This window comes from Mustela lutreola, chromosome 3, assembly GCF_030435805.1.
Source record: "Mustela lutreola isolate mMusLut2 chromosome 3, mMusLut2.pri, whole genome shotgun sequence".
Classification (NCBI taxonomy): Eukaryota; Metazoa; Chordata; class Mammalia; order Carnivora; family Mustelidae; genus Mustela; species Mustela lutreola.
Genome location: NC_081292.1, coordinates 121354155 through 121372259, shown reverse-complemented (window position 1 = coordinate 121372259; position 18105 = coordinate 121354155). Strand labels below are relative to the sequence as shown.

Sequence of the window (18105 nt, the reverse complement as noted above, 5' to 3'; positions counted from 1 at the left end):
GACATTCTTCCCTGCTTTGTCAAAGATTAGTTGACTGTAGAGTTGAGGGTCTATTTCTGGGCTCTCTATTCTGTTCCATTGATCTATGTGTCTGTTTTTGTGCCAGTACCATGCTGTCTTGATGATGACAGCTTTGTAATAGAGCTTGAAGTCCGGAATTGTGATGCCACCAACGTTGGCTTTCCTTTTCAATATCCCCTTGGCTATTCGAGGTCTTTTCTGGTTCCATATAAATTTTAGAATTGTTTGTTCCATTTCTTTGAAAAAGATGGATGGTACTTTGATAGGAATTGCATTAAATGTGTAGATTGCTTTAGGTAGCATAGACATTTTCACAATATTTATTCTTCCAATCCAGGAGCATGGAACATTTTTCCATTTCTTTGTGTCTTCCTCAATTTCTTTCATGAGTACTTTATAGTTTTCTGTATATAGATTCTGTGCCTCTTTGGTTAGGTTTATTCCTAGGTATCTTATGGTTTTGGGTGCAATTGTAATGGGATGGACTCCTTAATTTCTCTTTCTTCTGTCTTGCTGTTGGTGTAGAGAAATGCAACTGATTTCTGTGCATTGATTTTATATCCTGACACTTTACTGAATTCCTGTATAAGTTCTAGCAGTTTTGGAGTGGAGTCTTTTGGGTTTTCCACATATAGTATCATATCATCTGCAAAGAGTGATAATTTGACTTCTTCTTTGCTGATTTGGATGCCTTTAATTTCCTTTTGTTGTCTGATTGCTGTGGCTAGGACCTCTAGTACTATGTTGAATAGCAGTGGTGATAATGGACATCCCTGCCGTGTTCCTGACCTTAGCGGAAAAGCTTTCATTTTTTCTCCATTGAGAATGATATTTGCGGTTGGTTTTTCATAGATGGCTTTGATGATATTGAGGTATGCGCCCTCTATCCCTACACTTTGAAGAGTTTTGATCAGGAAGGGATGCTGAACGTTGTCAAATGCTTTTTCAGCATCTTTTGAGAGTATCATATAGTTCTTGTTCTTTCTTTTATTGATGTGTTGTATCACATTGACTGATTTGCGGATGTTGAACCAACCTTGCAGCCCTGTAATAAATCCCACTTGTTCGTGGTGAATAATCCTTTTAATGTACTTTTGAATCCTATTGGCTAGTATTTTGTTGAGTATTTTCGCATCTGTGTTCATCAAGGATATTGGTCTATAGCTCTCTTTTTTAATGGGATCCTTGTCTGGTTTTGGGATCAAGGTGATGCTGGCCCCATAAAATGAGTTTGGAAGTTTTCCTTCCATTTCTATTTTTTGGAACAGTTTCAGGAGAATAGGAATTATCCCCAGGGGTCTTCTTTAAATGTTTGGTAGAATTCCCCCGGGAAGCCATCTGGCCCTGGGCTTTTGTTTGTTTGGAGATTTTTAATGATTGTTTCAATCTCCTTACTGGTTATGGGTTTGTTCAGGCTTTCTACTTCTTCCTGGTTCAGTTGTGGTAGTTTATATGTTTCTAGGAATGCATCCATTTCTTCCAGATTGTCAAATTTGTTGGCGTATAGTTGCTCATAGTATGTTCTTATAATAGCTTGTATTTCTTTGGTGTTAGTTGTGATCGCTCCTCTTTCATTCATGATTTTATTTATTTGGGTCCTTTCTCTTTTCTGTTTGATAAGTCGGGCCAGGGGTTTATCAATTTTATTAATTCTTTCAAAGAACCAGCTCCTAGTTTCGTTGATTTGCTCTATTGTCTTTTTGGTTTCTATTTCATTGATTTCTGCTCTGATCTTTATGATTTCTCTTCTCCTGCTTGGCTTAGGGTTTCTTTCTTGTTCTTTCTCCACTCCTTTAGGTGTAGGGCAGGTTGTGTACCTGAGACCTTTCTTGTTTCTTGAGAAAGGCTTGTACCGCTATATATTTTCCTCTCAGGACTGCCTTTGTTGTGTCCCACAGATTTTGAACCGTTGTATTTTCATTATCATTTGTTTCCATGAATTTTTTCAATTCTTCTTTAATTTCCCGGTTGACCCATTCATTCTTTAGAAGGATGCTGTTTAGTCTCCATGTATTTGGGTTCTTTCCAAACTTCCTTTTGTGGTTGAGTTCTAGCTTTAGAGCATTGTGGTCTGAAAATATGTAGGGAATGATCCCAATCTTTTGATACCGGTTGAGTCCTGATTTAGGACCGAGGATGTGATCTATTCTGGAGAATGTTCCATGTGCACTAGAGAAGAATGTGTATTCTGTTGCTTTGGGATGAAATGTTCTGAATATATCTGTGATGTCCATCTGGTCCAGTGTGTCTTTTAAGGCCTTTATTTCCTTGCTGATCTTTTGCTTGGATGATCTGTCCATTTCAGTGAGGGTAGTGTTAAAGTCCCCTACTATTATTGTATTATTGTTGATGTGTTTCTTTGATTTTGTTATGAATTGGTTTATATAGTTGGCTGCTCCCACGTTGGGGGCATAGATATTTAAAATTGTTAAATCTTCTTGCTGGACAGAACCTTTGAGTATGATATAGTGTCCTTCCTCATCTCTTATTATAGTCTTTGGTTTAAAATCTAATTGATCTGATATAAGGATTGCCACTCCTGCTTTCTTCTGATGTCCATTAGCATGGTAAATTCTTTTCCACCCCCTCACTTTAAATCTGGAGGTGTCTTCGGGCTTAAAATGAGTTTCTTGGAGGCAACATATAGATGGGTTTTGTTTTTTTATCCATTCTGATACCCTGTGTCTTTTGACAGGGGCATTTAGCCCATTCACATTCAGGGTAACTATTGAGAGATATGAATTTAGTGCCATTGTATTGCCTGTAAGGTGACTGTTACTGTATATGGTCTCTGTTCCTTTCTGATCTACCACTTGTAGGCTCTCTCTTTGCTTAGAGGACCCCTTTCAATATTTCCTGTAGAGCTGGTTTGGTATTTGCAAATTCTTTCAGTTGTTGTTTGTCCTGGAAGCTTTTAATCTCTCCTTCTATTTTCAATGATAGCCTAGCTGGATATAGTATTCTTGGCTGCATGTTTTTCTCATTTAGTGCTCTGAAAATATCATGCCAGCTCTTTCTGGCCTTCCAGGTCTCTGTGGATAAGTCAGTTGCCAATCTAATATTTTTACCATTGTATGTTACAGACTTCTTTTCCTGGGCTGTTTTCAGGATTTTTTCTTTGTCACTGAGACTTGTAAATTGTACTATTAGTTGACGGCGTGTGGGCCTATTCTTATTGATTTTGAGGGGCGTTCTCTGAACCTCCTGAATTTTGATGCTCGTTCCCTTTGCCATATTGGGGAAATTCTCCCCAATAATTCTCTCCAGTATACCTTCTGCTCCCCTCTCTCTTTCTTCTTCTTCTGGAATCCCAATTATTCTAATGTTGTTTCGTCTTATGGTGTCACTTATCTCTCGAAATCTCCCCTCGTGTTCCAGTAGCTGTTTGTCCCTCTTTTGCTCAGCTTCTTTATTCTCTGACATTTGGTCTTCTATATCACTAATTCTTTCTTCTGCCTCATTTATCCTAGCAGTTAGAGCCTCCATTTTTGATTGTACCTCATTAATAGCTTTTTTGATTTCAACTTGGTTAGATTTTAGTTCTTTTATTTCTCCAGAAAGGGCTTTTATATCTCTCGAGAGGGTTTCTCTAATATCTTCCATGCCTTTTTTGAGCCCGGCTAGAACCTTGAGAATTGTCATTCTGAACTCTAGATCTGACATATTACCAATGTCTGTATTGATTAGGTCCCTATCCTTTGGTACTGCCTCTTGTACATTTTTTTGTGTTGAATTTTTCCGTCTTGTCATTTTGTCCATATAAGAGTATATGAAGGAGCAAGTAAAATACTAAAAGGGTGGCAACAGCCCCAGGAAAATATGCTTTAACCAAATTAGAAGAGATCCCAAATCGTGAGGGGGTAGAAAGGGGATAAAAAGAGGTTCAAAAAGGAAGAAAGAAATAAAAAGAAAAAAGAAAAAAAAAAAGAAAAGAAAAGAATTAAAAAAAAGAAAACAAATAAGAAAAATATAAAAAAGAAAAATATATATATTGGATAAACTAGTTAAAAAATGTTAAAAAAGAAAAAGGTAAAAGTTAAAAAAAAAATTTACCAGAAGGCGAGAAAAAAAAACAAAAAATGAAAAAGAAAAAAATCAAATTAGCTGCAAGACTAAAAAAAATCACACGGAAAAACCCATGAGTTCCGTGCTTTGCTTTCTCCTCCTCTGGAATTCTGCTGCTCTCCTTGGTATTGAAACCGCACTCCTTGGTAGGTGAACTTGGTCTCAGCTGGATTTCTTGTTGATATTCTGGGGAAGGGGCCTGTTGTAGTGATTCTCAAGTGTCTTTGCCCCAGGCGGAATTACACCGCCCTTAGCAGGGGCCGGGGTGAGTAATCTGCTCGGGTTTGCTTTCAGGAGCTTTTGTTCCCTGAGCGCTTTCCGTAGAGTTCCGGAGGACGGGAATACAAATGGCGGCCTCCTGGTCTCCGGCCTGGAGGAGCCGAGAGCCCAGGGCCGCACTCCTCAGTGCACCCTCAGAGAACAACACCCAGTTACTCCCATCTGCCTGATCTCCGGCCGTGCTCTGAGCTCACTGAGCCTGCGACCAGTTCAAGGTAACACCGAGCTGTGAGCTTACTGTCGGCTCTGTCTCTGTAGCCGGCTTTCCCGTTCCAATACCCGCAAGCTCTGTGACACTCAGACACCCCCGATCCTTCTGTGACCCTGCGGGACCTGAGGCCACGCTGACCCCGCGTGGTCTTCGCCCCGTTTAGCCTCTGGAGCGATGTCCCTCAGCGGAACAGACTTTTAAAAGTCCTGATTTTGTGCTCCGTTGCTCCGCCGCTTGCTGGGAGCCGGCCCCTCCCCCCGGGGTCTATCTTCCCGTCGCTTTGGATTCACTTCTCCGCCGGTCCTACCTTTCAGAAAGTGGTTGTTTTTCTGTTTCCAGAATTGCTGTTCTTCTTCTCTTCGACCTGCCGATGGATTTTCAGGTGTTTGCAATCTTTAGATAAGCTCTCTAGCTGATTTCCGGCTAGCTGAAGTAGTCTCAGCCTGCTACTTCTCCGCCATCTTGACTCCGCCCCCAAGAAGTTGTTTTCTTTGAACACTAATAATCTCACTTGTTTACAATTACAACTACAAACGGAAATTCTAATGTTTTATTTTTTCTACCCTAATAGGTCATCTTGCATACAACTTGGACTTGATGATCGCCTCTAGAGTGATCACCATAGGCAAATAGCATAATTCTTTTTTACTGTCAAGAATTACACTACTAATTTCAACCAACGTCCATGCTAATGATTATGACTACTATAGAGAAGAAAAAATAATTTTCCATTTACTCTCATGGATTCTTGACTAAGAGATTCCTGTAATAAAGGGGAGATTAGCAGGAGAAAAAAATAATCTGTATGTTTATACAGAAGCCCCCAAAATATAGGAGACTGGAAATGCAGACAGATAATTGAGGCTTATTCTCATCCTTAGCTAAAGAAAGGGACAAGGGTATGGGACTTCAGACCAAGACCATTCAAAGGGGAGAAGGCAACTAATGGGAAAGTGAGAAGGGGGAATGCTTGGTAAGCAAAGGTTGCCCTCTGAAACATAAAGTTTCTCCAATAAACAAATGATCTCTGGTATTAGCTCTCTTCATGGTACAGGCCTCCCTTCTAACATAAATGTCCCTTATAAAAGGGTAACTTATACTGTTTTCAGAGCTCCTCCTATGTCTGCTTTTTCTCAAAATAATCAGGTCAAAATAATCCCTATGACAAAGGGGTAGCACATGATGCTGTCTTTCATTAGCTGCAAGAGAAGTAGAATAAAAGCGTAGAAATACAATGCAAATCCATCCATCAGTTTGAAAAAGTAACTCCTCACACATTAGTGCTGATAATTAGTAGAAACATTTTTCTTAATTGTTTATGTAATAGAATCAGTAATTTCACGTATATTTTGATTTTCTTTTGACTCATTCATTTGTTTATTCAGTAAGGTACTGATTATTATCTTTACCATTCAAATCACTTAGCTAGTACTTCTTGTATCATGTGAGTGGGTAGGATTTTTCCCATTTTATACAGGAGGAGACAAATATTAAGGGTCCAAGTAAGTTTCTAAGGATCACCCAGAGAGTAAATATCACTGGCAGGCATCAAAGCAGGTATGTATGACTCCAAATCACATTCTCTTACCTCCTACAGCCTTGAAAACCCTCCGTGTGAATGGCATTGGCATAAGTATGGAGGATAAGAGTTAATAAGACATAATTCCTTCCCTGAAGAATCTTATGTTTTAAATAAGGAGACATACATGTAAATTAAAAAAAGGGTTATGGGATTATGAAAGTTTTAATATCATTATACACAAATCATAGAACGAAAAGAATTTGGTGATCCACTTTCCCTGTTGATGGCAAAGCTTCCAAACAGAGGTATCACTTTAACTGCGTCTGAAAATGTGTCCATTATTCAGATAATGAGAGTCGAGGTGGTTACAGTAGTGGAGGTAAGGAAGTAAACTGAGGGCAAATGCAAAAAATGTACAGAGGTGTTGGGAAGCATCATCTTGGAGAATTATATATACTGTCAACAATATATTAACCTGTTAACTAGGATAATAGAAAATGGAAGGAGGATACAGGTAGAACATAGTTCAAGCACAATTAAACACATCTGTGATATAGGATGAATATTTAATATAAATGTATGCAATTAAAATGTTCCAATAGTCTGCTCTGTTATTTGAGTCTCCTCCTGCTCTGTCTCCACTCCCTGTTTTTAATGAAAACTATCTTAGGTAACATCAATTTAATTGAATAAACTCTACTTTTTTTAATTTTCTAAACACCCAAGCAAGCAGGTATTTGGAGCTCCTTTGTCTTTGTCAGCTAATTCCTCCCTCTCACTGTCATTCTCTCCATCATTGCAGGAATACTAGTTCACTGGCAACACAGTGAAGCCATCAACTTGGAAATTAAATTACCTGCCATTCTCAAGTTTTTCTCCCTATAACCTCAGACTGCCCCCTCAGCTCTCGATGAGGCAATGCTCTCAATATAACAATGAATGGAGAGTTTAGGGCCATGACTGTCAGTTCAAGGTCACAAAGGCTTCAACACAGAATTTTGGGCCGTATTCTGCAGTGCTCTCCATCCAGCCTTCACTGTCCTTCTCCAAATTCTCTTTTTAAGAAAAAAAAAAAAAAAAAAAAAAAAAAAACCAAAAACCAAGTATTAGCAAAGCAAAGAGACATCTAGTTCCATTACAGCCATAAGGATCAGAATTTTTACACAGGTTTCAGACAAACGATAGAGAGCTGCTCCTGCACAGAGGAGCAGCTAACAGACTGCTGCTGTAAGCAAACATATCCACCTCTGCTTGTCCAGGTGGAGGGGCGTTTCTGATTTGCAGTAGATACAATGTAAAAATGTAATGGTTCCTATATAATTGGAAATGAGAGACTCTTCTTGATTTGTAGGTATTTCTCATATTCACAGTAGTTTTAATTATTTTTCTTTACAAATAAACTGCCTTTTGATGATTTCTATACATGTTTCTGCTGAAACGTGGTTAATCTATCCTGGAATAACTGAAGTTGATTACAATTCAGTATTCCTGGAACATGGAGCACTGGGGCAGTGATAGATCTGGTGATGGAAAATTCACCAGGCATCAAATCATGATGGCCTTTGTGCTCTGCTTAGAGGGTTGGCAGGGGAAAGCCATTGGAGAGTTTCAAGCATCAGGAGTGATATGCTTAGATTTGCATTTTGGAAAGATCATGCTAGTGTTTCCTTAGCAATGAGAGAATGACAGGTGCTGAGCCCTTGAGCTCAGCAGTTGCATTGGAAATGGAGAGGAAATAAAACATTCCTGAGATAATAAGGGTGAAGAATTAAGCAGGTTTACTCAGACTGGCTGACACTTGGGTAAGACCATGGAGGAGTGAGGGTCCAAGAGATGACTGCCTGGTTTGTACTCTGATGACTGGATGGGGGTCCAGATGATTCTGTTTTATTCTTTAATTTGAGAACCACTAATGTAGATTATCACTTAATCTCTGTATTTATTTATAGTATCCAGACACTCTGTTGTGTATTATTTTCAGGGTCCCCAGTCATCCTCTCCTCTCCAGAAGGTATTTCTCTAACTCTTTGACCAGGCTTAGAGAGCATCACTCTCTTGGCTGTGTACATACAGTTCTAATGCCTTCAGAGACAGACGAAACCAATCATCTTTCTTTCAATGGCATCTCACTCCCTGTCTTTGGAGGCCTGATGGTTCCCAGTTTCTCACCCATTCTGAAGTTCTGGAGAACAGAGTAGCTTGCATCTGGTGTCCTCCCTTTACTGATGGAGATTTTCTCTTTATCTGTAGAGTCAGTCACCAATTACAATCTGCTTTTAATCTACTACAATTTTTATAGCCTCGGTCTTTTTTTCCATTATAAAGACTTCCTTGTCTTTATAGGCTTATATCTTTTTCATTGTTTTCTTATAAATTTGGGGGTTTCAGAAGAGAGTAAAGATAATAGAATTGCCAGATAAAATACATAATACCCAGTTAAACTTGAATTTCATGTAAGTGAATATTTTTTGTAGAGGTATTTTTCAGGACATACTTATACAAAAATTAATTGTCCTTTATCTTTAACTCAGATGGAACTGGACATAATGTTGTATTTTATATTTTAAATATAAAAGGCTAGTTTTTGAAGGAATACATTTTTAAATATGGATCTCAGTAGTTCTGGTATAGTTCCATAAAGTACATATTCTGAATATTTAAAAATAAACTATCAATTTTGATAATACATTTTAAGAAGTCAGGTTTTATTAAAACTTTAAAACTTCATAATTATAATTTTAAAATGTAATAACTGCGTGGCTCAGTGGGTTAAGCGCCTGCCTTCGGCTCAGGTCATGATCTCCGGGTCCTGGGATCGAGCCCTGCATCGGGCTTCTCCCTCTCTCTCTGCCTGCCTCTCAAAAACAAACAAACAAACAAATAAATAAATAAAATGTAATAACTAAAATATATATTTCAACTGTTTTTAATTTGGGGCCAAACTTTAATTTACATTTGTCAAGTAATTTTGCATTGCTAGGTGTAGTGTTATTAGGTCTAGTGAGTATATCATTTTATGATCAGTGCTATGTAGTGGCAAGAGCACTGAAATTCGGTGGATACCAACTGAGAGTTCCCGCCATGCTTCTGCTGTGTGACCTTGGAGAAGGTCAACTTCTGAACTTCTGTTTGCTCATCTTTAACAACAGGTGTATTAACACATCACTTCTCATTTATGATGATTAAATGAGACAGCCGTATTTGCTTATGATCAGAGCTTAGCAAGGCCCTGAAACTTAGCACACTTGGGTACGATTATTTCCCTTGTCTCTCCTCTCCTCCTTTCTCTCTCTTTCTCTTGAATGAAGATTTTTAGAGACTTTATTGCAGAATCAATTTATATTTGTTATTTATGTTAATTCTTATATTACATAAGTTCCTTTAATGCATCTATTAGTAAATGTATTCATTTCCTAAGGGCACATAACAAAGTCTTACAGACGGGGTGGCTTAACAGAAATTTCCTTTCTCATTATTCTTAAGTTTGAAGTCTTTAGATTAACATGTCAGCATGCTTAATATCTTCTGAGGACTGTCTCTATGACTTAAAGATGGATGTCTTCTCCTCCCTGAGTCTTCTCTGTGTATGGATATCTCTGTCCTAATTTCTCTCTCTTTCTCCCTCTCTCTTTGTCTCTCCTTTTTGGATACTGATATAATTAACATACAGTATTATATTAGTCAACTTAATTACCTCTTTAAATTCCCTATTTCTTAAAAACCGTTACATTCTGAAGTCCTGGAAGTGAATACTTCAATATATGAATTTTGGGAGACACAATTTAATCCATAATGGTGGAGTAGAGATATTCATAATAACTGACATCAAGTTAAGCAAGCAGTGTTTGCATTTTGGTACTTTCTGAAGTTTCTAGTAGATTCAAATCAATAACAATGTGAGAAAGAAAAAGTGAGAGAAATACATGTGATTCTAAGTACATAGTAAAAACCAAAGTCCTTTGTGTGAGAGAGATCCTTGAAAAGTATATTTAAAAAGTGATATTTTAAAAAAGATAATATCAACAAGGAATGGAAGAGACAGCTTTATTTAAATGTTTTCTGAGTTATGACTTGTTATAGGAGACATTTTTAGGTATATTTATTTCCATAATCATTTTGCATGTATTTAGGAAACTTCTACATCATGCAAGGCACTGTGGAGAATATAAAGATGTACAAGACAGGATCCTTGTTCTCAAGAGTTTTCATCTCCGGATAAAGAGTCAAAATTAGTCCAAGTGAAAAAAAGGGAAAAGCAATAATTAAATATAAAACCATGTGATTCTATCTGTAAACAGTTTAGCATCAGTGAGAAGGAAGAGTCAATGTGGGATATCCTAGTCTGAAATACTTCCCTCAGGGTGAGGTTCTACTTGGGCAGTGAAGGGTGACGATAGTGGAATTATGGGCAGATGAAAATGGGGAAAAACAGACATAAGTAAAAAATGAAACTGTGCCTATTTTCTTCACAGCACTAATAGAAGTTTTTAGTTATTTTATTTCTTAATTTTTTAAAATTATGGTAAGAATACTTAACCTGAGGTCCATCCTCCTCACAGATTTTTAAGTGTTCAGTACAATACTATTAACTATTGGCACAATGTTGTACAGCAGATCTCTAGAATTTTCACCTTTTATGTAACTGAAACTTTATACTTGTTGAAGGGCAACTCCCCATTTCCTTTTCTCCCCATCCCCTGACAGCACCATTCTGTTCTGTTTGTGAGTTTGATTAGCTTAAATGCCTCAAATAAGTGGAATCATGAGGTATTTGTCCTTCTATGACCGGCTAATTTTATGTAGTGTGATGTCCTCAAGGTTCATCCATGTTGCTGTATATGGCAAAATCTTTTTTCTTTTTAAAGATTTAATTTTGTTAGAGCAGTTTTAGAGCAAAATTAAGAAGAAAATACTGAGATTTCCTATGTACCACCTATATCCTTACATTGATAGCCTCCCCATTATCAACGTTCTCTACCAGAATATTTCCTTTTTTATCAAGGCTGTTATCAAGGCTGAATTGTATGTATATACCACATTTTCTTTAACAATTCATCTTTCAGTAGACATTTAGTTTGTATCTGTATCTTTGCTCTAATGAATTATGCTGCAATTAACATTGGGGTGTTAATATCTCTTTGATATACTGATGTCAGGTTCTTTGAATATATACTCAGATATGTGGGATTGCTAGGTCATGAAATAGTTCTATTTTTAATTTTTTGAGGAACCTCCATACTATTTCTATAGTGGCTCTGCCATTTTATATTTCCTGCAGCAGTGTGTGTGCAAGTGTTCCAGTTTCTCTATAACCTTGCTAGCATTGCTATCTTTTTTTTTTAATTATAGCCAACTTCACAAGTGTGAAGTGATATTTCATTATGGTTTTGATTTGCATTTCCTTGATTATCGGTTATGTTGAGCATCTCCTCATATACATGTGGGCCATTTACATGTTTTCTTTAGAAAAATGTTTATTCAAGTCCTTTGCTTATTTTCAATCAATTTATCTATTTATTTTTTGCTCTTGATTTGTAGGAATTAAAGTTGTTTCTTTCCTGTTTATGTATCTTTCTCCATCACCAGAACATAGTGTCTATAAAAGCAGACATTGTCTTTTGTTTTCCTGCTATCTACATAGTACTTTATAAATATAATAAATGCTCAATATTAGTTGAAAAATGAATGAATAAATTAATATTGTGGGGTGGTAGGCATGGATGTAGCATGTCCTAGAGAGAAGATAGAAAGACATCTTAGTAGGTGGAATCAATTCAGATTATGTCATGATTTAAAAACCTGGTAAGGGATTTTAAATTTGAGGCAGTATATAATCAGGAAATTTGAAGAATCTTGAGCAAGAATTAGGATTGATGAATAGTATGTTTGTAGAGGACTGCAACAACCTAGAATAGTTTTTCTGATTTATCTGTGATTCTAGCTTCATTCTGGTCACTACTGAGAAGACTGATATCTGATTAGTCATAGTCTTTCCTGGGCACAAGTTTCTTTGATCATGGTTCTCAAGGATATGGTTTTATCTGTTTTGCCTTTTCTCCCATTTATTTGGCACCTCTCTACTGCCCCATCAGCTGGTTATCCTCAGAGACTTTTTTTATATAGACAAGGCATGGCTTTGTGTTACTCCTAGAAGCTCCTCCTGCCCTGAAACTGTAATCTAGATAAAGTTATATGGCCACCTCTATTGACCAGAAGGCTGCAAAAGACTGTGCTTGGCATTTTGAATGTTGCCTGTGGAAATTATTCTTCTTCAGCAGTGTTGACAGGGAAGACAGTGACTTTGGGGTAAACAACATAAAGTCTGACATAGATTGACTACCTTCTCATGGATAAGGATAGGCTTTTCTTTTACAAAAAATCCGTGTTTTGTGTGTGTGTGTGTATGTAGACATAAGTCTCTAACTCCTTAAATACCAAAGAGTAGATTGCTGATCATACAGTAAGAGTATTTTCAATTTTGTAAGAAACCACCAAATATTCTTCCAAAATAGGTGTACCATTTTACATGCTTATCAGCATTGAATGAGAGTTCTTATGGTTCACATTCTCACTCGTGTTGTCAGTGATTTTTAGCCATTTTAATAGGTGTCTAGTTGTATCTAATTGTTATGTTACTTTGCATTTCTCTTATGACATATGACGCAGAGCATCTTTTCATATGCATATTTTCCATCTGCATATCTTCTATGATGAAGTGTCAATGTCTTTGGCCCATTTTTAAAAATTGGGTGATTCATTTTATTATTGTTGAATTTTATGAGTTCTTTGTATATTTTTGAGAATGGTCCTTTATCAGATGTACATTTGTAAGTATTCTGTCCGTCTGTGGCTTGTCTTCTAAGTACTGATATTTTCTTTTGCAAAGAAGTTCTAATTTTAATAAGTCTACCTTATCAATTATTTATTTCATGGGTTATGTCTCTGATGTTGAAACTGAAAAGGCATCATCTAGGTTTCTCCTGTTATCTTTTGAGACTCTCATAATTTTACACTTTACATTTAGATTCATGTTCCATTTTGAGTTAATTTTTGTGAAGGGTATAAGGTCTGTATCTAGATTCACTCTTTTGTATGTGGACACCCACCCGTTCCAGCACCATTTCTTTAAGAGACTGTCTTTGCTCCATTGCATTGCCTTTGCTCCTTTGCCAAAAACCAGATGACTATATTTATAGGGGTATATTTCTGGACTGTCTATTCTGTTCCATTGATCTGTTTGTCTATTCTTCTACCAGTACCACATTGTCTTACTTACTGTAACTTTTTAGTAATTTCTGAAGTTGGATATTGTCAGTCCTTCAACCCTCTTCTCCATTTCATTCATTTTTGAGAAATATCTGCCAAACACATACGTATGAATAGGCATAGATTGTCTGTCAGTTGTTCTTTCAAGTAAAGAACGGTATTCTATGGGGACATCTGAGTGGCTCAGTTGGTTAAGCGGCTGCCTTTGGCTCAGGTCATGATCCTGGGGTCCTAGCATCGATTCCCGCACCAGGCTCCCTGCTCAGTGGAAAGCCTGCTTTCTCCTTCTCCCTCTGTCTGCTGCTCCCTCTGCTTGTGCAAGCTTTCTCTCTGTGTGTCAAATAAATAAGTAAAATCTTTAAAAAAAAAATGGTAGTCTATGAAAAAAACTAGCTAATTTTCAAAAAAAAAAAAAAAAGAAAGAAAGAAAAGAGGGGGAAAAGACAAGGAAAAGAGAGAGGTAAATCAGGAAACAGACTCTTAACTATAGAGAACAGAGAGGTTACTGGAGGGGAGGTATGTGGAAGGATGGGTTAATTGGTGATGAGTTTTAAAGAGGGCCCATGTAGTAATGAGTACTGCGTATTGTATGTAAATGATGAATCATTCAATTCTACACCTGAAACTAATACTGCACTGTATGTTAACTGATTGGAATATAAATAAAAACTTAGAGAAAAAAGCTAATTTTTCTTGCAGCTTAAGCAATCTCATAAATATATTTCTTCCAGACAATTATACTTTAGTGTAGTGCAGAATGCTTTATGCACACTTCCCATTTTGCCACACAGAATATTAAAAAGACATGTGCTGAAGGATCAAGATTTAATAAAATTAATGCTTTTACTGTTCAGTTAATGACACCCTTATGTAAAACTGGCTGATTTTTTTTTTTTTTCCTGTAAATGCATAGCAGTGGAGAATCCAGTGATTCCTTGTCAGATTTGTGATGCTGGCTATGTGATGTTTAAGACTAAGAATCAACTTGTCCTTCCTTTTTTACCATGTTATCTATTTGCCTTTTCCTCTGTATTATGGAAGATTTTCTCAACCATGTATTTTTTAATGTCCTAAGAGTTTGTCTTTCATTGTTCCTTGTTTCAGCATCTTTAATTTTTCTAGAACAAGACATGATTTGAATACCTTTGATAATTTTTTAAGATTTTTTTTTAATTATGGTTATGTGTCTTTATGTCTGTCTAAGTGTTTATTTTTTACTCTACTGGCTTTTTTCATTGAACTGGAGATTCTTGATTTCTCATAATGTCTAACAAAATAGAGCTGGGTGTCTATCATGGGTTTCCTCCTCCTTCATGAAAATAAAAATATTTTTTTTCCATATCTTTTTGGGGAGGGGATTTCTCATTGGGAGCTCTGCATAGAATTGGACACTGTGCTTGCAGATTTTGCTTTTTTGGAGAGCTAGGGATCAGATTTTGGGTCCCCCAATGCTAAAATGAAGAGAACATTATTCAGGGCATCAAACTTCATATTCCAAACCTCTTTGCTGAGCATTTTTAAAAAGAGCTATGGTTATATATTTAATTGAGACTTCTATCAGTTACTAAACCTCTGTAAACTCAGTGCAAGGGTTTGGGGAGATGGTGATAGTAGGTGATATTACATATAAAAATATCTTCACTTGATTATCCTACTTTTAGCTTTTATTAACACTCCCATTGTATTATTTACAAGCTGAAATCAAGGTCATCCCGAGTTCTATGGAGAGGGATTAAAAATCAGATTTTATTTTATCTTATTTTTATTTTTAATTGGAGTATAATAAAATTGAGTGATGAATGAATGAAAATTGAGAGTGAGAAAAAAATCATGATCCAGGTTGCAACTTAGCCTATTTGCCCATTTTCCCATTTCCACTTATATACCATCTTTTATGCATTACTCATATGCCCCAACTCTGTTGTTTATTTTATGAGTTTATACATGGGTTTTTCTGCTTTGTGTTTCTGTATTTCTATCACAGTGACATATTGTAAGAATTGAAAGGGAACACACATGTATCCAGTCTAATTTACTATACGGTACAACTTTTAATAAAGTCTCTACAGTAAAAGTCTTTTTTTAAAAAGATTTTATTTATTTATCTGATAGAGAAAAACACAGTCAAAGAGGGAATACAAGCAGGGAGAGTGGGAGAGGGAGAAGCAAGCTTCCTGCTGAGCAGGGATCCCAATATGGGGCTTGATCCCAGGATCCTGGGATCATGACCTGAGCAGAAGGCAGACGCTTAACAACTGAGCCACCCAGGCACCCCTACAGTAAAAAGTCTTTACTCATTTTCTTCACAGGAAATTTTTCTGGTCTTATGTCAATTCAGGAGTGTAAACCAAAACCTACATGAGTGGGCTACTCACTAATCATATGCACTTAGATTAGTGAGTATATATATAGATATATATATTATAATATATATATATATCTATGTAAGAGAGAGAAAACTAAACATCTATCAATGAAAGAGGACATTAGAGTTAATTTAATACCATGGGCTCTAAAACTGGGGTTTGTTCTATAATTTGAGGCTCCTATTTATCGTATGACCTAGAGAAAACTATTTAACCTCATTTTGTCTCAGTGTTTTTCGGCAAAATGGTTTAATAATAGTAGTAGTTACCTAATAACATTGTTGTGAAGATTAAATGAAGTAATCTGTAGTGTTTATAATTGTGCATTGTACAAAATCAAATTCGGTAAGGGATTATCATTGTTGATGTCTGTATTACTCTCCTTGCAATATCTGAAACTAGGCTTTGGTTCAGTCTAAATATAGTAGAATTTGAATAAGAATAAATGTATGGTGAAAGAAAAGATTATTTTGTTTTGTTCATACAATTAAATAACCTTTAACTTCTAGGTAGAAATTGAGGTGGTCCCAATTGTGAGTAATTAGCTTTTTCAAGAAAAGTCTAAATTGTTCAAAACCTTTATAATTATGAACTTTATTTTGAATTATTGCCTTTCTTAAAATTATTGCCTTTCTAAAAATTTATGTGTTCAGTATGGAGTCTTAGAAAGAACCAAATTATGGAGATAGGAAGACCAAATATATAAATTTGATTAAGATAGTTAATCTCTATGAATCTTAGATGTTTCATCTATAAAATGAGAATGTTAATAGATTCTTTCTAGTTTTGGTATAATAATTTGAAATAAAATAATAATAAATGTATCATTTTCATCAGCATGCTAGCTTCCTTAAGGTCAAGACTCTTTTTTTTTTTTTTTTTTAAATCTGTGGCACATTGCAGTGTCTCTTCTAAGAGAAATATCCAATACATGCACTCCACAAAAAATATTCAATACATGCACTCAACACACACACTGAGCAGTTTACATTATTAAAATTTTGAAGAGAGGGGCATGAGCCATGCAAAAAAATAAAAGATGTTACTATGAGGAATTCAGTAGTAGGGAGTACTAATTATTAAAAGTTTCCATATTGCAAACTAAGAGTATAGTCTTTTTTTTTTTATAAGTTTTGCTTGGATATTTGGTTGGATTTTGCTGTTCACTTACAGATATAATACAGTACTACTGTGATCATGTTTAAGTATGTAAATAATATAATCTGAATTCTATATTAATTCAAATATGCTTTTATTTAAATGGTGTATGAAATTTTCTCTTAAGAAAAAGAAAAGTTAAGGCAAGAGCCTCTAATTGGGGAGGAGGGAGGAAAATTTAAACAATAATATATTACTGTGGTTTGTATTTTTAAAAGAGTGAGAGTGATTTCATTGTTTCCCTTAGAAACAGAATTTGGGAATATAACAAAAGAAATCAAAAAGTATTATACTTTAATAGCTGTTTACTATTATTTAATAAGATGAATATCTTTTTCATAGAAGAAATCTTTTCACTTTTACAGATAAGAAACTGTGGTGGGCAGACCAAAACTTAGCTCAGCTGGGAACCTGCAGCAAAAGAGATGGAAGAAACCCCACTGTCCTGCGAAATAAGACTTCTGGGGTTGTTCATATGAAAGTGTATGATAAAGAAGCACAGCAAGGCAAGTCACACTGTAATGAATTTGTGCCACTTTTTGAATATATAATGTTCTCTTCTTTTCATATTATTTTTTCAATTCAACAAGTGAAAGGTTTGTATTTTGCTTCTAGTTTAAAAAATATAAATAAATAAGGAGCAAATGCTCCTTATTACTGCAGAAGAAATGCCCTTAACATAAGGTATATAATGAGTTTTCAAAACGTTAGCAAAGAGCTCCCAAGGAATCTTAATTTGTCAGGTCTTCAAAGAGGTCTTATCTAGTTCTTGATTTAAAAATGTAAGAATGAGAAAAATAAATCCCAGCCAGAAACAGACAGTGTATAATTAAGCCCCAAAACTGAATGAATGAGGGGACTTCAAATGGACTATGTCAACGTAAGAATTTTGCATCCAAAAGCACTGCATTGTTTGGCTCTAAGCATTTTGCTTTTTTGTTTTTGCTTGTCCAAATGGTGTGCAGTGAAATGGAGTGAGAGAATGAACAGATGGTTTACATAGGTGGACTTGTCACATTGCCCAAATTGGCAATTACTTTAGAGATGCCAGCCAGGACAGCCCCACACCTGCTAGTCCTTTCTTAGTTTTTGCTTCATGACCCATGACATTAGCAGAACTCTTTTCTTAGAAAAAATATTTTTCTGTATTTTACTTTCTTACTTTAGTCTCTGCTATGGAAATCCTTAGCTTCACATACTTTTCTTCTTAGGAAAAA

General features: G+C 36.0%; 1 protein-coding gene across 1 annotated transcript in view; it reads left to right on the top strand.

Annotated features, from left to right (window-relative positions):
* The window catches only part of LRP1B (LDL receptor related protein 1B), a 2000743-nt gene that overhangs the window by 1419662 nt on the left and 562976 nt on the right, over positions 1-18105 (top strand). Inside the window, exon 33 of the mRNA XM_059166755.1 lies at positions 17254-17398. Coding sequence (XP_059022738.1) covers positions 17254-17398 — 145 coding nt within the window. The remainder of the gene's footprint in view (positions 1-17253; positions 17399-18105) is intronic.